Below are 27,034 nucleotides of genomic sequence, written 5' to 3'. Positions count from 1 at the left end.
AGCTTCAGCCAGTCCCCGGGTGAAGCTTCAGCCAGTCCCCGGGTGAAGCTCCAGCCAGTCCCCGGGTGAAGCTCCGCCTGGGTGAAGCTTCAGCCAGTCCCCGGGTGAAGCTCCGCCAGTCCCCGGGTGAAGCTCCAGCCAGTCCCCGGGTGAAGCTCCGCCTGGGTGAAGCTTCAGCCAGTCCCCGGGTGAAGCTCCGCCAGTCCCCGGGTGAAGCTCCAGCCAGTCCCCGGGTGAAGCTCCGCCAGTCCCCGGGTGAAGCTCCGCCAGTCCCCGGGTGAAGCTTCAGCCAGTCCCCGGGTGAAGCTCCAGCCAGTCCCCGGGTGAAGCTCCAGCCAGTCCCCGGGTGAAGCTCCAGCCAGTCCCCGGGTGAAGCTCCAGCCAGTCCCCGGGTGAAGCTCCAGCCAGTCCCCGGGTGAAGCTCCAGCCAGTCCCCGGGTGAAGCTCCAGCCAGTCCCCGGGTGAAGCTCCAGCCAGTCCCCGGGTGAAGCTCCGCCAGTCCCCGGGTGAAGCTCCGCCAGTCCCCGGGTGAAGCTTCCGCCAGTCCCCGGGTGAAGCTCCAGCCAGTCCCCGGGTGAAGCTCCAGCCAGTCCCCGGGTGAAGCTCCAGCCAGTCCCCGGGTGAAGCTCCAGCCAGTCCCCGGGTGAAGCTCCAGCCAGTCCCCGGGTGAAGCTTCAGCCAGTCCCCGGGTGAAGCTCCGCCAGTCCCCGGGTGAAGCTCCAGCCAGTCCCCGGGTGAAGCTCCAGCCAGTCCCCGGGTGAAGCTCCAGCCAGTCCCCGGGTGAAGCTCCAGCCAGTCCCCGGGTGAAGCTCCAGCCAGTCCCCGGGTGAAGCTCCAGCCAGTCCCCGGGTGAAGCTCCAGCCAGTCCCCGGGTAAAGCTTCTGAAGCCCAAGCACATGAAGACAGACTCCATGTTTGTCGCCGGTCCCGCCTCCAGGTGCAGAGCGCCACCAGAAAGAACCAATCAGGGATCGCCACCTGGTAAATACCCACAAAGCTGCAATGAAAACACGCTTCAGAGAGGAGCTCCTGCAGACACCCCCCCTGCAGGATAGGTAGTGAAGCTGGGGACTCCTGGCAGCCTGCGACTGGGACTGGTCCTGCTCCGGTTCCTGCTCCGGTCCAGACCTAAACCACCTTTTCTCAGACTGATGCGGTGTAGAATCAAACAGATGTCCGTCCAGAAAAGGCTTAGCCTGGATTTAAACGCCGACTGCGGGCGGCGTTCCACCTGTCCCGCCCCCCAGCCCAGCCGCCAGGCGTCCTGTACCGCCCCCAAGCCCAGCCGCCAGGCGTCCTGTCCCGCCCCCAAGCCCAGCCGCCAGGCGTCCTGTCTCGCCCTCCCCCCCCGCCCCACACTGGAGGTCAATTGTCCAGCTGGTCTCCATCCAGGTCCATGAAGGGCTCGTCGATGTAGCTGGCTACAGCACACAGAGCGGTCCGGTCAGCGGCCAGCAGAACCGACACCGTCTCCTTCCAGTAGCTGAACGGGATGCAGGAGCTCTGTGGAGGCAGGGAGGCCCTTCATTATCATCACCTTCATCATCATCATTACCATCATCACCTTCATCATCATCATCATTATTACCATCACCACCTTCATCATCATCATCATTATTACCATCACCACCTTCATCATCACTTTCATCATCATCATCATCACCATCACGTTCATCATCATCATCATCATCACCTTCATCATCATTATTATCATCATCATTATTAGTAGTACTAAGTAGTACCAGGTGCAGGAAGTAGTACTACTAAGTAGTACCAGGTGCAGGAAGTAGTACTACCAAGTAGTACCAGGTGCAGGAATTACTACTACTACTACTACTACTACTACTAAGTAGTACCAGGTGCAGGAATTACTACTACTACTACTACTACTAAGTAGGACCAGGTGCAGGAAGTAGTACTACTAAGTAGTACCAGGTGCAGGAATTACTACTACTACTACTAAGTAGTACCAGGTGCAGGAATTACTACTACTACTACTAAGTAGTACCAGGTGCAGGAAGTAGTACTACTAAGTAGTACCAGGTGCAGGAAGTAGTACTACTAAGTAGTACCAGGTGCAGGAAGTAGTACTACTAAGTAGTACCAGGTGCAGGAATTACTACTACTACTACTACTACTACTACTACTACTAAGTAGGACCAGGTGCAGGAAGTAGTACTACTAAGTAGTACCAGGTGCAGGAATTACTACTACTACTACTAAGTAGTACCAGGTGCAGGAAGTAGTACTACTAAGTAGTACCAGGTGCAGGAAGTAGTACTACTAAGTAGTACCAGGTGCAGGAAGTAGTACTACTACGTAGTACCAGGTGCAGGAAGTACTCACGTTCTCCAGGCAGGTGCTGTCCTTGTCCTTGTTGAGGTAGTGGCGCTGCCAGAAACGCAGCAGGTTGTGGAAGTTGTTGAGCAGGCAGCCGGGGTACCTGTCGGCGTACTCCTTCTCCCGCAGGGCGTGGAGGTAGAAGGGCAGCTTGGCCTTCCTTCTGGCCAGCATCAGAATCACCAGACTCGTGTTTAAGCAGCTGACGTTCTCCTGCGGGGAGAAGGAAGCGGAACCAGCTGGCTGTGAAACGTTCTCAGGGAGTCGCTGCAGAAAGTTCAGAAGGAGGAAAAACCTGGGTGAGGGTCTGCACGTTGATGATGTTGATGAGTCGGAAGAGGAAGGACAGTCGGTTCTCCACTCTGGCAACGTAGGACAACAGGCAGCACTCGGACAGCACTTCTAGCACTGGGAGGGGAGACGGAGGTCATCAGAAGATTGCCATGTCTTTACCTCCTTGTCAACGCCTAATCCTACTCCGGCTGCGTCTCTGAACAGGCAGATTCTCATCTTTTTTTTTTTAAACTTTATTTTTATTGAAGGCATTAAGGTACTTTACAAAAGAAAAAATATACAAAAAGAACACAAATAAACGAACTGGGGTTTTTTGTTTATTTTAAATTGTAACACTCGTCTAAACTATCCTTGGTTTAACAATGAGTCACGGCCACTCAAACCTGAAAAACCGTCATCTCTGATTTATCCACAACACCCCAATTCTGTTTCTACGATAAACCAAAACCATGTTCTCTCCCAACAACAGAATGAGAAAAAAATATATATATATAATAATAAAAAAAGAGAGAGAAGGTATAATAAGGGTTTCCCATATATCTTACATATGTTCCCCATTTTTCCCAAAGGCTATCACCTTTTTCTTTTTGGAGTCTCAAGTCAAAACCATAGACTGTATAAAAAAGATGGGAGGCGCTTCCGTGACGTCATCCGTAGGTTTCTGAAGAGCTGAATTAAAGCTCGGTGGGCGGTTCCTACCATCCCCATCTTGGCAGGGGCATGCGTGTCGTCTTGCCCGGAAAATACAAATATTTATTCCTGCTGTAAACGTGTTTATTCCTGCTGCAAACGTGTTTATTCCTGCTGCAAACGTGTTTATTCCTGCTGTAAACGTGTTTATTTCTGCTGTAAACCTGTTTATTCCTGCTGTAAACCTGTTTATTTCTGCTGCAAACGTGTTTATTCCTGCTGTAAACGTGTTTATTTCTGCTGCAAACGTGTTTATTTCTGCTGCAAACGTGTTTATTCCTGCTGTAAACATGTTTATTTCTGATGTAAACATGATTATTCCTGATGTAAACGTGTTTATTCCTGCTGTAAACATTATTTCTGCTGTAAACATGTTTATTTCTGCTGTGAAGTTGGTCTTTTTAACATGGGAGTCTATGGGGATTTGCTCTGTTTTGCAGCCCCTAGTGGATGAAGGGGGAACTGCAGTTTTATGCATTTTCACATAGGCTTCACTTTTAACTGCCGATGGTTGCCGCTTGGTCAAAAGTCAAGCGTTCCATATTATAAATATTATTGACAATGGACATATACTGTTTTATAGTAGATGGGTCCTTGCTAAGCCAATGCTTAGTGGCTTTTTTGCCATTTTTATTTGCTGTGGACAACTTTTGATCTATGTTTCCTAAATAGAAGATACACATGTAAATTTTATGTCAAAACAAAAGGACATTTTTAATCATCTGATGTACACCTTCCCAAAAAGAGTTAAGGACAGGGCATCCCCAAAAAACATGAGTATGGTCTGCCGGGCTGTGCCCGCAATCTCGCCAGCATACGGCTGGTAGACCAGTCTGTCTTGATTTTAATTTAGGGGTTATTAAGTATCTGACAATGTTTTCCAGGAGAAGTCCCTCCACATTTGTGAAGTGGTTGCAGTAATTAGACTATTAATTATAATTTCCTATTCATCCGATCTTATTTTCCACAGCTAATTCCTTTTCCCACTTCTCCTTGATAAAAAAAAAGGTGGAGTTACCTCTTAATTTTGTTATGTTCCAATATACCTCACCAATTATGTTTTTGATTGGTTTTGATTTGTAGGCTTTTATAAACATCTGTATACCAGATAAGTTATCTAACTGTAGGCTTTTAACGTTTTTGTCAAAGAAAAGACAAAGCTGAAGGTATTTATGAAAGTCATGTTTTTCAAGATGACATTTTTCAGACATGGTTTTAAAATCTATAAAATTAAGGTTGTCCGTTAACAGACACAATGTAGTAACACCTTGTTTTCCCACTGGATAAAACTGTTGTCCATCACAGCTGGTTCAAAGTGCAGATCATATGCTGGCCACATTAAACAGCAAGTTTCTTTTTGAAGTTTGAGTTGTTTAACTAAATCCAGCCAAACATTTATAGAAAATCTGACAATTCGATTCTGAACATCATCATGTTTTGCCTGCACTGGATTACCTAGTAAACTCTGTAATGGTTCATTTGACAGTGACGACTCTATGGCCTTCCATTTTGCAATATAGTTATTATTACAACACAGCATGAGTGGTCTTATCTGTGCTGCTGTAAAGTAATCTCTAAGGCATGGTAAACCCATCCCCCCCTTCAGATTTTGGTAAATGTAAAGTTTTAAATCTAATTCTTGGTGCTTTACCATTCCAAATAAAACGGGAGATGGCTTTATCCCATTCCCTAAATTAGGTATCAGGGATTTTGGTGGGTAAAGATTGAAATAAATAGAAGTCTATTCTAGACATTCAACAGCAGTCTATTCCATTCCAGATTGGGTCGTCTGTTGGCAGCAGATTGTAGCAGCTCTGACTTGCTATCTTGATTTTTTTAAAGTACAAAGTCTTCTTGCATAGATATTACCTCAAATTAGGCCTGTTTTTCTGAGGATTTCATGCCGGTTCGGAGGGTGTGCTGCAAGGAGGATTTTTTTTTTTTGCATATTTTCGTTCTTTCAAGGCTTGTTATGATGAGCCTCCATGGCAATGAAAGACTTGTTTACAATCAGGATCAACTGGATCAGGATTATCAGCAAAACAACACATCAAATCCCGATGGAGTTGAAAAGAAAGAAAAGAGGATGCAGAGCGGGAGTGAGACAGAGGAGAAAGCGGTGGAGATTTAAACCATTTCTCCCGACCGTCGTCATGAGTAATGTGAGATTGCTAGCTAACAAAACGGACGAGCTCGAGATGCTAACACGGTCTCAGAAAGAATACAGACTGCAGTATTATGTGCTTCACCGAGACATGGCTGCATGAACACATCCCAGTCTGTACTTCTTAAGGAAGCTGAGATGGTTTAACGTCTGCACCAAGATGTTGCATATCTTCTATAAGTCTGTTGTGGAGAGTGCAGTCAGCTTTGCAGCATCTGCTGGGGTAGTAGCATCAGAACCAGAGACTTGAAGAGAATCAACAAACTGATCCAGAAAGCTGCTTCTGTGCTTGGAGTAACTCTGGAGCCGCTGGAGCTGATTGTCCAAAGAAGAATGCTGCACAAGCTGATGAAGATGATGGAGGATTCTTCACACCCTCTCCACAACACAGTGATGAAACAACAAAGTGTGTTCAGTGAGAGGCTTCTTCAGGTCCGATGTAAGACTGAAACATACAGAAGATCATTCCTGCCAGCAGCCATCAGCCTCCGGAACAAGACCTCCTCTAGTTGTTATTATTATATACTACAATATTCCCTTTGGGGATTAATAAAGTATTTTTCATTTCATTTCATTTCAGTCTAGGCAAGATATTAGTTTTTATCACCACAATTCTATTACCTATATCCACGGTGAGGGCAGTCCACCTGTCTGAATCATCTCGAATTTGTGAATTAATTTGTTGGTAATTTTCTGTATACAACTCAGATTCTTCTTTTGTTAAATTTATACCTTGTGCAAGTGGCTCAATAAATAGATTGAAGAAACTTGGGCTTGCAGGGCAGCCTTGGCGACAACCACATTGAAGGCGATTGGGATTGGACAGGCTCCCATTCACTTTGATTCTAGCCGTAGGGCCAGAGTACAATGTTTTGATATTCCAATTAAAATTTTGTTGAAAACCAAATTTTGCCATAACCTTATAAAGAAACTCCCAGCTTACAGAGTCAAAAGCTTTCTCTGCATCCATACTCAATAAAATAGCTTTTAGGTTGTGTTTTAATGTACTCTATTGTGTGTAAGGATCTTCTTATATTGTCTTGGGTCTGCCTTCCCTGGACAAACCCGGTCTAATCATCAATTAAAAAAGTCATAATTTCCTCCATTCGCTCGGCAAGAATAGCAGCAAAAATTTTATAATCTTGATTTAAGACACTGATTGGCCAGTATGATCTACACTCTGTCAAGTCTTTTCCTTCTTTTGGTATTACTGAGACAGACGCTTTGTTCCAGGATGGGGAAGGAAGCCGTCTTTAAAGGTATAATTAAAGCTTTTTAGCAACATTGGTAGCAGTGACTCTCACTGATTTATACCATTCACCCGGAAGACCATCTGGTCCGGGCGATTTGTTAGATTTTTTGGAGGAGATTACTTTAAATTCTGGTAATATTTTTCAAAAGATTTTTTGGATATTTTTAAGCTCAAATTCCAACTTCTTTGTTTCAGGGTTTCTTATTTTATAGATGGAGGTATCTGACCGCTGCTTGCATAATTTCCATGCCAAAATTTTGGAGGCTTTAGAGTCCCCCTGTAATATTTCTGTTTTGTAAATCTAAGTGTTTTTTCAATTTCCTCGCTATAAATTTGGTCAATTTCTTGTTTAAGGATTCTCATTTGAACTTTATTGCCTTAGAACATGAACATAACAGGCAATTTACAATACAACAAATAACAGTGTTGAGATTGGTTCATATTGAAGATATATGTCTGTTTAAATCCCGGAAGGAGGTATAAGCATAGCAGAAAATAAATAAATAAATAAATAAAATAAAATAAAATAAAATATATATACATATATTCATATGTATTCCTACAATATACACATCTAAACACATTTACATACATACATTTGCACTTCAATTAAGAAATTTTGATACACATGACCATCTTCTTGAAAAAATGTCCATTTTAAGTTGTAGTTGGGCAGTTAGAGATTCCATCCAATAAACATGTAGTAGTTTTTGTGTCCATTGGGCTACAGTGGGTGGGCAGGGCTTTAGCCAGTTTAATGTAATCATCTTCCTTGCAACCATTTAACAGGATATGGAGTATGTAGCATTGATCCGCAGTAAGTGTATCGCTGGGATAAATGTCCAGGACAAACATAAGGGGATCCCATGGTAGATCTGTTCTTATAATATCCTCAATTATCTTCTTTATGTTTTCCCAAAATGTCTTAATTTTAGGGCAGTCCCAGAAGATATGAGTATGGTCACCGACTGTGCCACATTTCCTCCAACATTTATCTGTGGTAGTACTTTTAAATATATGAGTCTTTAATGGTGTCCGAAAAAAGCAAGTTTTTGTTTTCCAGTGAAGTTCTCTCCAATTTTGGCTATTAATCCCTTTATGGCACTGAGAAAACATTCTTCGCCATGACTCCTCTGTAATAATTACATTCATCTCAAGTTCCCACTGGTGTTTAATATGAGCAGTATCATCCGACATGTCCTGCATCAAATTTTTATACATTACAGATATTTTTTCTGTTGTTTTTTTTTCAATTTCCTCGCTATAAATTTGGTCAATTTCTTGTTTAAGGATTCTCATTTGAAGTAATAATTGTGGGTTTTTGGTTTCAATCTGCTGCCTTTCAAGTAGCAAAAGCCGTTTTTGAGCATCTAATAATTTCTGCTGTTTTACTTTTTTGACATGAGCTGATATAAGGCCTTGTATTGCAGCTTTAGCAGCATCCCATAGTATTGCTCGATTTACGCCACTATCATCATTATTTTCAAGATATATTTGTAAGTGATCTTTTATTTCCTGTTTAAATGCATCGTTATTCAACAAACTAACATTAAGCCTCCATGAGGTTGTTTTATGGATAGTTTCTAAATGCATTATTAGGTGGACTGTTGAATGATCTGATAAGTTTCTGGTTAATTTCACATTTCTTTATTCTATATCTTTCAGAGTTTTACATGATGAGGTAATCTATTCTTGAACAGACATTATGTCTGTATGAGTAAAATGTGTACGGTTTTTCTTGTTTGTGTAGATCTTTCCAAACATCCAATACACCCAAATCTTTAATTCTCCTCTTAAACCACTTCTCAGTGTTTGTGAGTTTTCTTTTTTGTTTAGTAGTATCTAGTTTGTTATCCAAGATCATATTAAAATCACCTGCACAGATCATAACGCCAGTAGACTGGCATGTAATGAGGTCAAATACACTCCTAAAGAAATCCTTTTTACTACCTGGCGGTGTGTAAACATGTAGCAGGGTTAAATCTTTGCCATCAATCTTTCCTTTCACCATAATGTACTTGCCCTCTCGGTCCTTTATTTCTATCTCAAAATGAACAGAATTAGGTATCATAATGGCTACGCCCCTTTTACGACCTGATCTAGATGATGAATAATAAGTATGTCTAAAACCTTTTTTTTTTTTCTTTTTTTTTTTTTCTTAGCTTTCATGCTCTTGGTTACTGAGATGCGTTTCTTGCCAAAATATAATTTGGGGCTTTTCCTTTTCTGCTTTTTATAACAGCTTACTTCTTTTAATGACGGTAGTTAAACCATTAACATTCAGTGGAATAACTTTGTATTGTTTATACTGCATAATCAAATAAAGAAAGCAACATTTTCAGTGCACACTCTCTAAACCCCAGAACAACAGACAAACGTTGTAGAACAAGAACACTGTGAAAAAACTGGTAAAAGAAAAAGAAGAAAAAAGAAAGGGCTTCCAACTTAAGAGGTTACTACTTGACCTCATGGGTAGGGGGATATATCGGCCACTAGGTGGCAAGGCCCCCTCAAAGTGGATGTTTTGATGGTGACTCTCATACTATGATGCAGACTGAACGTCTAAACCTTATGAGATCAAAAAAGGTCCATTATGGTCGATTATTCCATTCATCAAAATGCTTGGAATAGTGTAATTTTCACAAAATCCTTAACTCTGTCATTTGACTTTGTTTAGGGGCTTTTCCTAAAAGACTTATAGGTCAGCTGAATATCAATAACGAAAACAAAAAAACAAAATAGAAAACTTAACTGCCTTTATCCGGTATACATGGATGGAGTGAAAGCACAGTTGTTTCCATCGGAGAGTGTGTAGCATTCTCTGCGTCATTATTAGATACTCCATGGTGAAACTGGGAAAGTTTTTCTCTAACTCTTCGGCTGCTGCTCCTCTTCTCCGCCACTTTCTCCCAGGAAAAGGTTAGTTGCATCGGATCTCTCGGCTTTGGCATTGGGGGTATTGGAAACCCTTTTGCACGTAGCTCCGCGGCAGCTTGGTTAGCGCTCTCGTAGGTCTCTGTCCCGGAATCCAGGAAGACACGCATCAGTGTCATGGGTGTGTGCAATCGTATTCCCCGTTCTTTCAGTAGCTTTTTAACTGGCAAGTATTTTCTTCTTCTTTCCATCAGGGCTGTTGCATAGTTGTGGTCAAAAAACACCCTTCTTCCTTCGACAGTGGTCGTCTTCCTCCACGCAGCACTGATAATCTTCTACTTAGTTGAAATTTTCAGGAATTTGACCACAATCGAGCGCGGGGGTGCGTGATCAGCTGGTTTCGGGCTAAGGGCTCGGTGCGCTCTTTCGATGCCCAACTCTGTCCGGCCAGTACCTTCTACCAGTTTGTTTCTCAAAGTTTTCAATGTAAGTGAGCACGGAAGTGCCCTCGGCTCCATCTTTTATATCGTAAATTCTGATGTTGCGCCTTGAGAAGCCTTCAAGCTCCGTGACTTTTGACTGCAGCTCGAGTCGTTTCTTCTTCAAAAAAGACAAATACTCTTGTCTCTACAGCGAGTGTTTCCACTCCATCAATGCGCTCCTCCGCTTCCTGGAGTCGCTGTGATGTAGCCTCCATTTTCCCCGAAGTTTCTTCCACCATCTCGCGAAGTTCGGCACATACTTCCCCAAGTTGTCTTTTGACATCTTCTGAAAATTTGTCTTGTAAGTTTTGGAACTGCTGGGCAAGTCTATTCTCCAAATCAGACGTGGACTTAGCCAAGGAGTCGTTAATAACCTCGCCGATGGAGGCTAACGATGGCAGCTCAGCCTGCACGGCCGCCGCACCTTCTCTGTTTGACCTTTTCTGCTTCTCAGACCCTTACTGGGACCAATGTCTCCTACCCCGGCATCTTAAAGATACAAAATTATCGTCTCCTAATGAAAGGGGGATTCCTGCGTGGGTCAGTCGGGAGCAAACGTTTCGAGCCGCTATCATGGCTTTTGCGTCACCGGAAGTCCCCAGCAGCTTCTCGTGTGAAAAGCCGTTCAGCCTCCTGGACGATCAGCGTCACGTTACTCCAGCAACACGGTTTGTGTTTATGAAAAAAGCTCCGTTATTTCAGCGAAGCTGCGAAGTGCCGCTGGTCGGCCGGCGTCACAGAGGGCGAGGCCAGAACCGGCGCACTAGCGGACCCCGACACGGTAGCCGAGAGAACACGAAGAGCCGAACATAGACGTGACGTCTGCCGAACAGACGTGAAACACCTTGAAGAAAGAAGCTTGTTTACCTTTCACATCTTCAGTCTGGCTCTCGAAGCGGTCCAAAGAGAGGACGATGCAGCGCACCAGCATGTTGGAGTCCACCAGCGAGCTGTTGATCTGCACCAGGAAGGCCTGAAACTGAACACAAATCTCGGTCAGTGGCGGGACGGGTGACGTCAGTCCCAGCAGGTCAGCGACCTTCTCCTCGCCGACAGCTCAGTGAATCCAGACTCGCCAAACATGTTTTCTGGATGTTAGACACTCATTATTATCTGTGAATCTTTGAGTTTTATTTCAACCTTTGTGTCGTACTTCTCTGTCACGTCAATAAAGATTTCCGTTTGAGATAAAAAGGTTTTATTTACATGAGGAGTCCGTCTGGTTCAGCGACGTTTATTCTGATTTACAGCTTTTAGACAAAAATTGCGCTATGCGGCTCGCCGGGGATCAGAGCCGGTTCACGTCCTGCAGCAGGACTCCTGCTGGGTTCCACGATGTAAACCAGTTAGATCCACATCAGTCTGGCTCCAGGACAGATCCACTGGAATTGGTCTCCTGTCTGGTACTGGTTCCCTACCACCAGATCCACTGGTCAGTCCTGGTCCTGCTGGACTGAAGTCGAGCTGCACTGATTGGCCACAGAGACCAGCAGCGTCCACTGCATCTTGCGCCGCCCTCCGGTGGACGCTAACGTCTGCGGGCAGCGACGTTTATGGCGAAGCAGCTCAGTGTGGGAATGTGGAGGCGCCTTAAGCTAAGCTCCTATCCCGACAACCTTCCCATGTCAGCTTGCCTGGTCCTACAGGCGCCAAGCAGCGACGATACCTTCTCTGGAGTGTTGACGTATTTGTTGAATCTTCTGAAGGCATCGATGTTGAACTTCATGAGCTCTCCGAGCAGATCGAAGTAGCTCTGAAGAACGTCTCGAGATGTGCAGCCGCTGTCTATGATGCAGAACAGGATGTGCTGTTGGGGCGGGAGGCAGAGAGTCATGGTCCAGGAGAAATCCGGATCATCTTCACGGTTATGGGAAGGGAAGACAATCCTTACCTCTAACAGCCCTCTCTTCAGCAGGAACATCTGGTCGGCATATGATGTGGCTCCCCTGAGAAAGCTTTCCACCGCCCTCGCCTGCCAGAACCTAAACACACATCACGCGGTCAGCTGACGGAGCGCTTCGACTGGTATCACCACGCTGGCTCTTATGAGACAACATGACGTTAACGGCAACCTGAAAGACGAGTCTGGAGGCTCCTTCTTCATGACGGCGAGGAGGCGTGTGAGGAGGCCTTTCTTCCCATCACACACCAGGCTTCTGTCCGTGTTGACCAGAGCTTCCACCTCTGGGATGTTAGCCTTCATGGAGATGGCACTCAGCTCGTTCAGCTCCTGGCCGTTGAGGAGGAGATACTTGTTCCTGAAAGACAGGCGGCATGTAGCAACAGTGGAAACGAGACACACATGACACGCAATTGCAAATGAGCGCCGTTAAAGGGATGCGTACTCATGGTGATCACTGAAACTCTGAAGGAGCCGCAGAAACTGGATTTTGAAGGATATTTCCTGTGTGACAAAAGTAAACAATAGTTTAGATGTTGGATCACATCAGAGCATTTCAATTCGCTTTGAAATCCACCCGAAGTAAAGGTTCATACCGGGCTGCAGTCGCAGTTCTCATTCTGACCATGCACGACATGGTGTGAAGCTGTGTACTTCCTCCAGATCAGCTTGTCAAACAGGTTGTTGAGTCCCGGGATGAGCCGGAACTCAGCCAGCATCTTGTGAACCTGAGAAGACACAAAGCAGAAAGTCTCTGGAGAAACCGGCGAAACAAAGACGACTGGTTTATCTGCAGCGCTCTGAGAAGGGAAAGGAAGGGCTGAAAGAAACGAAGGAAGAATGTCGGAAAAAAAATAGAATTTTTTTTTTTTGTAACGTTTTATTTGTAAACATTTTCATTTATGAAAAACAAAACACAGAAGAGGTCAGGGGTATCTAATACAATAATTGGCATGTACAAAAAAAAATGTTTACATAAGATTAACCCTTTTTTTTTGTTTTAGGTACTGTCATAGTTCAGCCATTATCTCCAGCGTCTTGTTCCTAGGTCTTGTTGAAGGCGCAAAGTATAAGTCATGAGTTCCATAACTTTAATGTTTTCAACGATGGAAATAAAGAGTCTCATTGTAGGAGGCTGTTTCTTTAGCCAGCATTTTGTGATAGCCTTCTTTGCTGATGTGGACAGGGTTTTGAGGAGATACATATCATCTGTAGTCAGCTCATCTGGACTACATCCAAGGTATAGTAGTGTGAAAGAGCAGCTGACGTTATAACCTAGCACTTTGGAGATTACATTTGTCACCTCTGCCCAGAAGGGTTGAATAACTGGACATAACCAAAATATATGCCCGTGGTCCGCTGCTGTTTCGCCACATTCCCTCCAACAGTGTGCAGAGCCCATACTAAACTTAGATTTTTGTTTAGGTGTAATAAAAAAGCAAATAAGTGTTTTCCAACAAAAAACCTTCCAAGTGTTGGAGTTGGTGGATGAAAACTGAATCTCCCAAGCCCCCGTCCACATGTCCTCTGTAATTACAGTATGCATTTCTTTTTCCCATTTTTGCTTTATGTAAGTTGTTGAATCTGTTTTAAGTATGATCAAATTAAGGTATAGCTTACTAATAAGACTTCTGAGACTTGCTGATTTATATGCACTGATAAAGATGTTAACAAATAATGAAAACTCTTCAACAGTGGTATTCTGTATTCTTTTAGTAATATAATTGCGAAGCTGTAAGTATCTAAAAAAATCGTGTTTTTCCAAACCGTACAACTCACATAAAGCATCAAAAGACATCAGATTTGCTTTCTTGTGTATTGTGCAAACAGCAGTTAGGCCATATAATGTCCAATGTTTAAATCTGGTATCTTGTAAAGCAGGTAAGAAGTCAGGATCGTATGCTGGCCATCTAAGAATTTTAACCTCCTCCTGGAGTTTCAATTTTTTTACCTCTGACTTCCAAATTTTAAGTGTCAAATTAATCCATTGGCTGGTTGTCAAATAGTTTCCACTTTCAGCAGTAATATGGCCTAATCTTGACTGAATTGGCACATTAGATAGAGACCACTCAATTACCTTCCATTTCGCATCATAAGATGGGTTACACCAACAGACCAGTGGCCTTAACTGTGATGATACATAATAGTCTCGTAAAGAGGGTAGGGCCTGCCCCTCTCTTTCCCTCGGCAACTGCAATGTGCAAAATTTGACTCTTGGTCTCTTTTTAAGCCAAACAAACCTTGAAATGTGTTTATTCCATTCCCTAAACTGTTTATCAGAGATGGGTATTGGCAAAGACAAAAAAAGGTATAATAGTTTAGGAAGTATGTTCATCTTGACTGCCTGTATTCTGTTGCCAATGTCAAGGGGAAGCAGGCTCCAGCTGTCGAGGTCACTGATCATTTTTTTAGTAGCAGGGTTATAGTTCTTATCATATAGTTGTGACAAATCTTTAGGTAAACACACACCCAAATATTTTATTTAATCAGAGTACCAGTTAAAATTATACTTCGACGCTAACTCCTGTTCAGGATGAAAATGAAATGTCATGATCTGCGTTTTATGAATGTTAAGGGAATACCCAGAATATGAACCATATAATTGTAACATTTTCATTAGGACTGGTAAACCAGAGCTGGGATCTGTAATGGTAATCAGTACATCGTCTGCGTATAAACAGACTTTGTATTCCTTCCCACCTATTTGAATACCTTTTAATAGGGTCTCCTGGCGTATCGCTTGTGCTAAAGGTTCTATAAATAAATTAAATAAGTTTGGGCTTCCAGGGCACCCTTGTCTACACCCGCGCTGTAGCTGTTTGGGATTGGATAGGCTTCCGTTTATTTTGATTCTAGCACTGGGGGAGGTGTAAAGCACCTGATACATTTTATAAAATCACTGCAGAATCCAAATCTTTCCATTGCTAAATATAGAAAGTCCCACCGGACCGAATCAAAAGCTTTTTCAGCGTCAAGACTAAGAACCATAGCATTTAATTTTCTGTTTTGAAACTGTTCAATAATGTGGAGAGTTCTCCTAATATTGTCCTGGGTTTGTCTGTTTTTTAGAAAACCTGTTTGGTCTTCATCAATCAGTGAGGGCACCACTGTGTCCATTCGTCTCACCAGAATAGTTGTGTACAATTTGTAATCAGTGTTTAGAACACTTATTGGTCGATATGACTTACAGTCAGTTTTATCTTTTCCCTCTTTTGGAATCACAGATATGAAGGCCTCTTTCCAAGATGGGGGTACAGAGCCACCTTTCAAAATATAATTAAAACTGGTCTCGAGTTGGGGTATTTGGCCCTCTCTCATTTTCTTGTACCATTCAGGTGGGAACCCGTCCGTACCAGGAGATTTACTCGGTTTGAGACTTGAAATGGCTTTATCAATTTCTTGACGTGTTATTAATGACATTAATTTATTATTTGCATCTCTGCCGAGTGAGGGAAGGTCCAAAGAATCCAAAAAGGTTTTTATTATATTTTTGTCAGCCAAAACAGGTTGACTATATAAAGTTTTATAATATGTCTCAAATGATTTTTGAATACTATCTGGGTCAGTTACAATCTTACGGCTTTCAGGGTCTTTTATTTTATGAATTGAATTTTCAGCTCGTTGTTTTCTGAGCTTCCATGCTAGGAGTTTAGATGTTTTAGGCCCCACCTCGTAATATCTCTGCTTCACGTACCATATATTTTTTTCAACTGCTTCACCTAATATTCTATCTATTTCTTGTTTAATCTGTCTCATTTGAAGTTCCACTGTGGAACTTTTTTCTTTCAGGTACCTTTCCTCCAAAAGTTTCAGTCTTTCCTGCAATTGGGACATTTCTAAAGTTTTTTGTTTTTTAAGCCTGGCAGATTTAGCAATTATTTTCCCGCGAAGAACAGCTTTAGCTGCATCCCATACAATGCTAGAGTTTGTCTCCCCATTGTTGTTGTCCTGTAGATACAGGCTTAATTCTGTTGTCATTGTCTGTATAAACGCTGGATCATTTAGCATACCAGTGTTTAATTTCCATAACATGTTTCTATGTCTGGCATCCAAATGAAGGCTTAAGTAAATTCCAGAATGATCAGAGAAGTCTCTTTGACCAAGTCTGCATTCTTTTATTCTGTTTAGATCAGTTTTATACATTAAAATATAATCTATCCTTGAGTGGAGGGAGTGGCGTGCAGAATAAAATGTGAATCCTGGGACTGATCCATGCACAGACCTCCACACATCCATAAGGCCTAAGTCTAAAAGCATTTTGTTTACACGTTTTTCTATAGGAGTACGCTTTCTTCCTGTATTTGTAGTATCTAGTTGTGGATTTAATAACAGATTAAAATCTCCTGCACAAATCAAACACCCATGAGATTCTGTGATAATGAGTTTAAACACCTTTTTGTAGAAACCCATACTGCTCCCAGGTGGTGCGTACACGTTCAACAACGTAGCATCTTTTTGGTCAATTTTACATTTCACTAGTATAAATCTACCTTCATTATCCCTTAATTCAGATATGAATTCAAATTTGACTGTTTGAAATTAAGATAGCCACTCCTCGTTTTTTTCCACTTCTATGAGACGAGTAATAAGTATTTTTGAACCCCATTCTTTTTAGTTTGTCGTGTTCCATGTTAGACAGATGAGTTTCCTGCCAGTATGCTATATCTACTTTTTCTTTTTTCATTTTTACAACCAATTTGCTCCTTTTAATAGGATTATTTAACCTATTAACATTTAATGACAGTACGTTATATTTCTTAAAAGACATAAGTAAACAATTGAGACCTAAATGTCATCCCTGACCTCAAAATAACAACATTAAAACATGAACTCATTGAACAAAAAAACAATAGAACACAGAACTGGGTTTCCACTACGGAGGATGCAATATTGTCCTACGAAGGTGAGGGGGCAGGCCACAAGGTGGGGCCCCTCGTTTGGGTAAATGTCAGAAAGGAAAAAGAAAATAAAAAAGAAAAATGGGTAAACAGGGATACAAAAAATTGGAGACCTCCAATCTGAGAATAGAGGCACGAGCCCGTTAACGATAATGAATTAAAACGGGTTACGTCATTATAACTGAGGTGTGAATAGTTCTGGAAATTTCTCACCGCAGTATGGTTCTTCAGTTCAGTATTTAGGAATCTTCTGTTGAATCTTCTGGTGTCCTGCGGAACTGATTCAACCTCTCTCGGACACTTTTGTGGAAATTCTCGCGGTGTGTAGTCTGCGTCTCCCACGGCAGGAGTTGCTTCAGCGCCTCCTCAGTCACGGCCTGTGCGGTGCTGGTCTTCGCGACGGTGATCCGGTCCACGGCGATGCCTCTTTTCTGCAGGTCATCCGCAGCTTGAGTGGCACTATTGTAGAGGATGCTTCCAGAGTCAAAGAAAACGCACATCTTGCTGAGTGGGGTCTGGAAACGTATCCCCTTAGCCTTCAGTGCTCTTTTGATAGGGATGTATTCTTTTCTTCTCTTCTGCACATCCAATGCATAGTCATGATCGAAGTACACTTGCTTGTTGTTGTGTATTGGCCTCTTCCATGCAGCGCGAAGCACTGCTTCTTTCACGGTGAAGCGGAGGAAGTAGACGACTATAGACCGAGGGGGGGCTTCAAACCTAACGCCCGGTGGGCGCGTTCAATGCCGAGATTATAATCCTGGCCCAGGTCGTTCTCAAATTCTCTTTTAATCAGATTTTCAATGAAGGCAATCATAGATGTGCCCTCCGAGTCCTCCGCCACTCCGTAGATCCGGATATTGTTGCGCCTGGCACGCCCCTCCATCTCGGAGACCTTCTCTTGCAGTTTATGTTGGTTTTGCATCAGCTGAATAAGTGCATCCTTCACTCCAATATCCCATCGCTCAGTTTCCGCCATGTTATCCTCGCTCTGTTTCATGCGTGCCTCAGCGTGATCCACTCGCTTAGCGGACTCCTGCAGCTTTAGATGTACCTCTTTAGTGAACTCGTCCATTTGTCTTTTCATATCCTCATGAAATGCTGAGCGAAAATCTTGCAAGTCAGTCTTTAACTCGGCTCGGAGAGTGGCCATTTCAGCAGTCATGACCTCGCTCATGGCACCTCGGATCAGATCTAGGCTAACCGCGTGGTCGCCATGTTGCTCTGATGTTAGCTCCGTTGTGTTAGCCGACGCTTCTTTTTCCATTTCACTGCCGGGATTGTTTCGTAGTCCGTATTTTGCTTTCTTAGTTTTATCCCCACTCATTACTGCTGCGGGTTAACACTATTTTTGCAGGATTTAATTCTCGAGTCTGGGGGAAATCGAAGGCTAGTGCCGGAGCTCAGTTCCTATGCGTGCATGTCTGGGAACGGCCGCCGGAAAAACCCCGAAAAAAAATAGAATTAATAATAAAACTTTTTTTTAGGTGGAGGAGAGGTGGGGTGGGGAGGTGTAGCTCCTTAATAAACAGAAAAATACACCTAGCAAGCACACACACACACACACACACACACACACACACAACATGCGCCAACAGCAATGTCTGCACCTGATGAATTGCAAACTGTGCTGCTGTTCCAACTGGGCCACCCTCCCACTGATGCCATTAACCTTCTGGATCTGAGGGCCAGGAAGCCTCCTCCCCTCTGCTCTCCATCTCACCTTCTGCCTCAGCGACACACTCTCATACATCATATCGTACTACTAATGACTTAAGAGCCATCATTCACTTCACATCCAGGAGACACAAGGGGGAGGCGATGAAAAGGCATGAGGGCACAAAGAGGAGGGTGAAAAGGAGAAAGGAGGAAGTAAACGTGACAGAAAGTCTGAATCAGAAATGGTGGAGTGAGGAGATAAAAGGATGACACCTGGAGACTTTCTGAAGCTTCTGAGAAATCAGAATAAAACGTGATGATCAGGGTCTCATAAAGCTCTTTTAACGCCTCAAGTCACAACTTTAGCTAATGAGAGGGGATTTGTAGAGTTTCGTGGTTCAATCTGATTTTTGGGAGGAGCTACTCCTCATTAACTACTGATAAATCTGCAGTCTGTGACGACTCAGCAAAAACCTAAACCTGACCAATCCAAAGGTTACTCAGCAGGTTACAGCTGAACAGCTGACGTGGTGTACAGCGATCCTGTGTGTGAATAAAGATGCTTCAATACTTCCAGATATCTGACAGATGTTAAAATATTTACCTGTTAATAGATGCTGCTTCTTTTAATCTGCACAACCAGACATGAAGCTACAAGCTGCTATAATATAAGACACATTTTAGTTTAGTCTTTCACTGCTTCATGTAAATAAGCACTCTGAGCTCAGACTGGCATCCTTGGGGGGGGGGGGGGGGTTTACTAGTTTTTTTTAGAATGAGTCGCTGTGTGGCTAACGCAGCTAATGCTAGCATCTATGCTAGCTACTAGCTTTACGGTGGAAACGTGAGATTGTTGCAAAACTCCATCAGACCTTTAACTGGGACCAGACTGGGACCAGACTGGGACCAGACTGGGACCAGACTGGGACCAGACTGGGTCCAGACTGGGTCCAGACTGGGTCCAGACTGGGTCCAGACTGGGTCCAGACTGGGACCAGACCAGCTCTGAACCTGACGAGGGTTGGGCTGCAGACTGGGACCACACTGGGACCACACTGGGACCAGACTGGGTCCACACTGGGTCCAGACTGGGACCAGACTGGGTCCACACTGGGACCACACTGGGACCACACTGGGACCACACTGGGACCACACTGGGACCAGACTGGGTCCAGACTGGGTCCACACTGGGTCCACACTGGGTCCACACTGGGACCACACTGGGACCACACTGGGTCCACACTGGGTCCACACTGGGACCACACTGGGACCACACTGGGTCCACACTGGGTCCACACTGGGTCCACACTGGGACCACACTGGGTCCACACTGGGTCCACACTGGGTCCACACTGGGACCACACTGGGACCACACTGGGTCCACACTGGGACCACACTGGGACCACACTGGGACCACACTGGGTCCAGACCAGCTCTGAACCTGACGAGGGTTGGGCTGCAGACTGGGACCACACTGGGTCCAGACTGGGTCCAGACTGGGTCCACACTGGGACCACACTGGGACCACACTGGGACCACACTGGGACCAGACTGGGACCACACTGGGACCACACTGGGTCCAGACTGGGACCACACTGGGACCACACTGGGACCACACTGGGACCACACTGGGTCCACACTGGGACCACACTGGGTCCACACTGGGACCACACTGGGACCACACTGGGACCACACTGGGTCCACACTGGGTCCACACTGGGACCAGACTGGGACCAGACTGGGACCAGACTGGGACCACACTGGGTCCACACTGGGACCACACTGGGACCAGACTGGGACCACACTGGGACCAGACTGGGACCACACTGGGACCACACTGGGACCACACTGGGTCCAGACTGGGACCACACTGGGTCCACACTGGGTCCACACTGGGACCACACTGGGACCACACTGGGTCCACACTGGGTCCACACTGGGTCCAGACTGGGACCAGACTGGGACCACACTGGGACCACACTGGGTCCAGACTGGGACCAGACTGGGACCAGACTGGGACCAGACTGGGACCAGACCAGCTCTGAACCTGACGAGGGTTGGGCTGCAGACTGGGACCACACTGGGTCCACACTGGGTCCAGACTGGGACCACACTGGGACCACACTGGGACCACACTGGGACCACACTGGGACCACACTGGGACCACACTGGGACCACACTGGGTCCAGACTGGGACCACACTGGGACCACACTGGGACCACACTGGGACCACACTGGGTCCAGACTGGGTCCAGACTGGGTCCAGACTGGGTCCAGACTGGGACCAGACTGGGTCCAGACTGGGACCAGACTGGGTCCAGACTGGGACCAGACTGGGACCAGACCAGCTCTGAACCTGACGAGGGTTGGGCTGCAGACTGGGACCACACTGGGTCCAGACTGGGACCATACTGGGACCAGACTGGGACCACACTGGGACCAGACTGGGTCCAGACTGGGTCCAGACTGGGACCACACTGGGACCACACTGGGACCACACTGGGACCACACTGGGTCCAGACTGGGTCCAGACTGGGTCCAGACTGGGTCCAGACTGGGTCCAGACTGGGACCACACTGGGACCACACTGGGACCACACTGGGACCACACTGGGACCACACTGGGTCCAGACTGGGTCCAGACTGGGTCCAGACTGGGTCCAGACTGGGACCAGACTGGGACCAGACTGGGACCAGACTGGGACCAGACCAGCTCTGAACCTGACGAGGGTTGGGCTGCAGACTGGGACCAGTACCTGATTCCTCTGCCGGCCCATGAGGAGGACACACAGCACATACAGAACCTCCACTTTGTACATGATCTCATGGACGATCTTCATGGACTGCGGCAGGCGGTGTCTCAGGGGGCTGCTGGCCAAAGAACTCTCATCGGACGACTCTGCAAGGATGAAAAAGTCAGAATGACCTCAGCGATCGATGCGAAGCTGCAGGACGAGCGTCCATGACGCACCTGTGCTGCTCTGCTCGGCCTCCTCGGTCGCCATCTGCATGAGGGCGTCCAGCACCAGCGCGTTGTCCAGCCATGTGTACCAGTCCTCCAGCTCCTGCAGGAAGTTGGCTCCGGTGGCCTCCGACACCTTCCTGGTGGCCAGCTTACACAGCCGCTCGATGAAGCCGGGGATGTTCAGCAGGGTCACTGCAGGAAAAGGCACATGAGCTTCCCGTTGCCAGTCTGAGCTCACCACAACTCAGGCTACCCACCCTGGTTAAGTTCAGCCCGGGACGGGCAGGCGTGGCGTTTCTGCTGGGCATTTTTGGCGAGCAGAGTGTGCTTGTCATCATTTCCCACATCCGGTTCTGAGATGGTGACGGACAGAATGCGACAGAAGTTGGCCAACTGCTGCTGGTCGAAGCTTTGGACCAGACCAGACAGGTTGGGGATGCCGTCCAGCTGGATCATCTCCTGAACAACACAAACACGAGATCAGTTGGACCAAGGCGACCAGAACCGTTTCCCCACGATATCCGCCTGAAGGACGCAGAAATAACCAGGAGAAAGGAAGGTGGAGATGGTGTAGCGTTCAGCAGATGGAGGACTTCAGGTTCCTGCTGGACAGGTGAGTTCAGTCTAACAGAGAAGTTTATGTTGGTGTTGTGTTAGAAACAGGGCAGGTCGTCCAGCAGCTGCTTCCTGTCTGAGTCGCATCATTTCCTGTTCAACATGCTAATCTGTTAGCCTGCAGCTATACAAGTCCTCCCAGCAGGACACCATGCGCTGCTTTCACACACATTTCACACAGTTTTTCCTCTTGTTTCATTATTCATTTCAGTTGGGAGGGGGTGATGCCCCCCCTGGTCACACCAGGACATTAGCTGTTAGCTTTAGCTACCAGATACATGTTTGTAACTGATCAGCGTCTATAACGAATCAGAATTATGCATTGTTCTGAACTTCACCACCCGATGGGACTCCTGCTAGATGATGATTTTCAGCTTTTTGACTCTCCGTGGCTTCCGTAGCGGCGATGACTTGAGCAGCGAGGCAGCAGAGCAGTGCTCCGTAGTTCAGTTAGCGCGCCACCAGGTGGGGCTAACCCTCACATTGGCTTCATGCTGATTCACTCTTACCTGCATTCTGTTAGAAACTCAACATTTAACAAATGTTTTTTTGATCCAGTAAATTTGTTTCAGATTATTACAAGCAAATCTTCCATCAAGTGCTTTAGAGCGCTAACTGCAGATAATTATCTGTCATGAATCTATGTAGAAGCGACATGTCATAGTGAGCCTGCTCCACAGCAGCTGACATTGGCAGTGTCAGTCAGCTGAACCTTTCCCAGGATCACAAGTTAAGACTGCATCCAGCTTCACGTGTTTACCCAGAAAACACTCTCCTGTCCTACAGGGTTCTGTTGTTTCCCTGCTCAAACACCCTGCAGGTTGGTTCCCGTCCCTGCGCAACATACATACATACAGCACCTTGCTGGAACGGCAGGAACTGGACTCAGACATCCATCATGCTGTAAAATCTCATCAATGCGTTGAGCAGCAAACAGAAAGTCAAACACACTGAAAATGCAGATGAAGCTGTTAAACGGAACCGATTCCATATCAAAGGGTCACATTTGTCTCTGAATAGAAACAGCACTGAATATAAAACCATTTTACAAGAAATATTAACTGGATTGGCTTGAAGCGCCGTTCAGAAGCAGGAAAGTCTGACCTTTTTAACTCCCAGAATATCTTCGATGAGGGTTGCAGTCTGCAGGAAGGTCTTCTTGTTTGTCATCAGGGTGAAGAGGAACAGAACAAAGTCCTCCCTCGCAGCCAGGCTCTTCGTTACCCCCTCCGTCTACAATCAAAACATTTTGTCATCATTTATCATGCGGATCCTTTCCATGGAGCCCCAACAGCCTGCTGTGGGATACGTACACAGATGCAGCAGTTGTACAGAACACTGAGGCAGTCCTTCACCAGGTCATCATTCACTGCAACAGGAACACACAGGTTATGTCGCGGCGAGGAGATCTGCTCCGTCTAAAAGGCTTTTCAGCTTCCATCAGACCAGAGGTTCCTACGTACTGTGAGGCTTCTTCTTCTGCAGAGTCAGTGTGGGTCTCATCAGGATCTCCACGAGCAGCTTCACACAGGAAGACATAAAAGTTAGTGGTTTTATTACCTGCAGTACGCCATGCAGCAGCGCCCCCAGCCTCCCAGAACTACATCCCCCTCACACTCACATCAACTCCACCAAACAGGTCAAAGGTGTAGGTGTTGGGGAAGGTGGATTCCTGAGCAGTCTTCCTGTCCTCTGTGACGAAGGACATGGCCTCCATGGACAGCTGCGACGATAACACCTGACAGAGCATCACACACCAGGTCATCCAGAGAAACCCCCGAAGCGGCGGAAAGCACCGGCGCTGTGCGCTTACCTTCACAAAGCCGTGTGCATGCGAGAGGTCGCTGTTGGGATGGCTGCTCTCATAGAGCTTCTGCAGCATTACGGGGATGCCATGCCACTTGGCACGCTTATCTCGCTCCTGGAGGAGGCCTGCGGGGAGCTGAAACAGCAACATGAGCTGCCACTGACCTCAGGAACATGGAACATCTCACACATTTCACACGGACAAGAAGCAGACTGCAGATACTGCATGTTTAACACCACGGGACGACCGCCTGAACCACAGAGCTAAACTTTACAAGTCCAACCAGAAAACTGAACTTTTACGTGGGATCGCTGCGACCTCCAGGAACTCTGGTCATGACTAGATGCTGCTCCAAACAATCCAGCTGATTTTTATCCCATGGATGCAGCAGGAAACTTATTTAGATGAAACTTATGTTGTGATTCAGACTCCAGCAGAGGAGCCGGGTTATTCCTGGACTTTCTGACAAACGGATGGTCCCACTGCAACAGTTTATATAGACGGATGCCAGCTCCTCGCTTCACATCTCTCACAAGAGAAACCCTCCAATCAGGCTGCATTTACGCTCAGATCACTTCATCTTTCTCCACAGGAGACCGCTTCTGTCTTCGTTCTGCTCTACACGTCCTCACTGGGACGTCAGGAAACATCCGGAAAATCTCACAGCTTTTAGTTTAACATCAAGTCTACGTGTTGTCGTCACCACTGGCAACGGATCCGCAGGAAAAGTAGGACATAGTTCTGACGTCTCCAGAGACAGTTCAACACATGTCCTCTTAAAGCCACAAAAGTTAAACTAAAACATGCCCAATAGTCCGTAAGACATGTCCAATAGTCCGTAAGACATGTCCAATAGTCCGTAAGAGACATGCCCAATAGTCCGTAAGAGACATGCCCAATAGTCCGTAAGACATGCCCAATAGTCCGTAAGACATGCCCAATAGTCCGTAAGACATGCCCAATAGTCCATAAGACATGCCTATTAGTCCATTAGACATGTCCAATAGTCCGTAAGACATGCCCAATAGTCCGTAAGACATGCCCAATAGTCCGTAAGACATGCCCAATAGTCCGTAAGACATGCCCAATAGTCCGTAAGACATGCCCAATAGTCCGTAAGACATGCCCAATAGTCCGTAAGACATGCCCAATAGTCCGTAAGACATGCCCAATAGTCCGTAAGACATGCCCAATAGTCCGTAAGACACATGTCCAATAGTCCGTAAGACATGCCCAATAGTCCGTAAGACATGCCCAATAGTCCGTAAGACATGCCCAATAGTCCGTAAGACATGTCCAATAGTCCGTAAGAGACATGTCCAATAGTCCGTAAGACATGTCCAATAGTCCGTAAGACATGCCCAATAGTCCGTAAGACATGTCCAATAGTCCGTAAGAGACATGTCCAATAGTCCGTAAGACATGTCCAATAGTCCGTAAGACATGTCCAATAGTCCGTAAGACATGTCCAATAGTCCGTAAGACATGCCCAATAGTCCGTAAGACATGCCCAATAGTCCGTAAGACATGCCCAATAGTCCATTACATGCCCAATAGTCCGTAAGACATGTCCAATAGTCCGTAAGACATGCCCAATAGTCCGTAAGACATGCCCAATAGTCCGTAAGACATGCCCAATAGTCCGTAAGACATGCCCAATAGTCCGTAAGACATGTCCAATAGTCCATTAGACATGTCCAATAGTCCATTAGACATGCCCAATAGTCCATTAGACATGCCCAATAGTCCGTAAGACATGTCCAATAGTCCAGAAGACATGCCCAATAGTCCAGAAGAACTGTCCAGTAGTCCAGAAGAAATGTCCAGTAGTCCAGAAGAAATGTCCAGTAGTCCAAGCAGCTGCAGAGTTGTTGTGGTTTGAATGTCGTTACGCAATCAGCTGAGCTCTTCACCTGGCTAAACTAGATTGCTAAACTAAGTTAAGCTAAGCTAAACTAAACTAAACTAGCGAGAAGAGGCTAGTCCGTGTGCTAACATTAGCATATGTTGCTACAGCCGTTAGTTAGTAGATTTCAGCACTTTAGACATTAAACTCTAATTACACTGACACAGCAATATCCGAATGGAAAATAACAGCCGAGATGTCTTAACTTGTACTCCGCTAAACCTGGCATTTAATGCTAAGCTAACGGGGAGCTAATGCTACGCTAACGGGAAGCTAATGCTAAGCTAACTGGGAGCTAACAACAATAGATCTGAATCTTTCTTCCTGATTTCATGAGAACATCAGTTAGCTTCACTATTAGCTCATTTCGCTTCCCAATAAGAAGGTTTAACACGTCTGTGGTTCCGAAACGCCTCCCAGTAACGCCAGTAACGTCCAGCCCAACTTGTAAAGCTCCGGCTGGATTCTGTTCTGCTCCCCGGACAGAGGCTCCATCCTCCGGCTCGGACCGGAGCGCAGCTCCCCGCTCCCCGCTCACAAAGTCCGGCCATTTCTCTTACCTGTGTTCCACGACTGAAACCCTTCCCAGTAACTTTACTGGCCATGAAGCTTGTGACTATATTGTTGCTGGGATTTCTTGTTTTTCCTCTGGCAGTGGGGCCCAGAGGCGTCGCCATCACGGCTTCTTCCTGAACCGACAGCTGCAGCAGGAAGCGGAGGGTTACCGCAGGGAGTGAAGCGGCACCTGCTGGCAGAAAGTAGACCCTGCAGCTCCCGGTGGGTTTACACTTCAACGTGATCGCTTACAAACACAGATGGATGAATAAATTATTGTAAATATAATTTATTATAACTAGCAGATCCCATTGGATTCCAATAATATAAAAACTACGATTACATCGTTTTACTGTACTATTGGCAATCAATATTATTTTTGTAATTGGTGATAAATGAACTCTTTAATGCCCATGTTTGATGTTTGATGACAGTTTCTGAGACATTTTATGGTGTAAAAAAAAAAAAGAAGAAAGTCGAACACATTCTGATGCTGCCCCCTGCTGGACAAGCTTTGTACTACAACCACATGGAAATAAAATATAATAAATTTACAAAAATTATTTATACTCTTAAAAACCCAAAAAGGTTAAATGTCCAAAATAAATTTTAACTTCTTGTTCATGTTCTTCTT

The 27,034-nt window shown here is 45.6% G+C and overlaps 1 protein-coding gene across 1 annotated transcript; it reads right to left on the bottom strand.

Moving 5' to 3' along the window:
• Positions 1 to 792: 792 nt before the first annotated feature.
• On the bottom strand, positions 793 to 26,538 carry trpc4apa (transient receptor potential cation channel, subfamily C, member 4 associated protein a). Its single transcript, XM_079241497.1, has 18 exons — positions 26,406 to 26,538; positions 23,946 to 24,074; positions 23,754 to 23,870; positions 23,596 to 23,653; positions 23,446 to 23,501; positions 23,237 to 23,365; positions 21,775 to 21,976; positions 21,524 to 21,709; positions 21,309 to 21,451; positions 12,593 to 12,724; positions 12,442 to 12,500; positions 12,169 to 12,354; positions 11,988 to 12,078; positions 11,763 to 11,903; positions 10,964 to 11,075; positions 2,636 to 2,748; positions 2,347 to 2,553; positions 793 to 1,503 (listed from the first exon to the last, which is right to left on the bottom strand). Exons 1-18 carry the CDS (start codon positions 26,520 to 26,522, stop codon positions 1,366 to 1,368), a joined length of 2,316 nt encoding a protein of 771 aa, XP_079097623.1. The 5' UTR covers positions 26,523 to 26,538; the 3' UTR covers positions 793 to 1,365.
• Positions 26,539 to 27,034: the final 496 nt, after the last annotated feature.

The sequence above is a fragment of the Telmatherina bonti genome (assembly GCF_933228915.1).
Source record: "Telmatherina bonti genome assembly, chromosome: 6".
Lineage (NCBI taxonomy): Eukaryota > Metazoa > Chordata > Actinopteri > Atheriniformes > Telmatherinidae > Telmatherina > Telmatherina bonti.
Note: the sequence above shows the minus strand (reverse complement) of the source record. Positions and strands in the feature narration are given on the sequence as shown.

Coding starts and splice junctions, on each gene's coding strand:
- trpc4apa (XM_079241497.1), bottom strand. CDS start 26,522: ATGGCGACGCCTCTGGGCCCCACTGCCAGAGGAAAAACAAGAAATCCC. Junction 24,075..26,405: donor GTTTCAGTCGTGGAACACAG/GTAAGAGAAATG, acceptor TTGCTGTTTCAG/CTCCCCGCAGGCCTCCTCCA. Junction 1,504..2,346: donor ACAGCACCTGCCTGGAGAAC/GTGAGTACTTCC, acceptor CTGCCTCCACAG/AGCTCCTGCATCCCGTTCAG.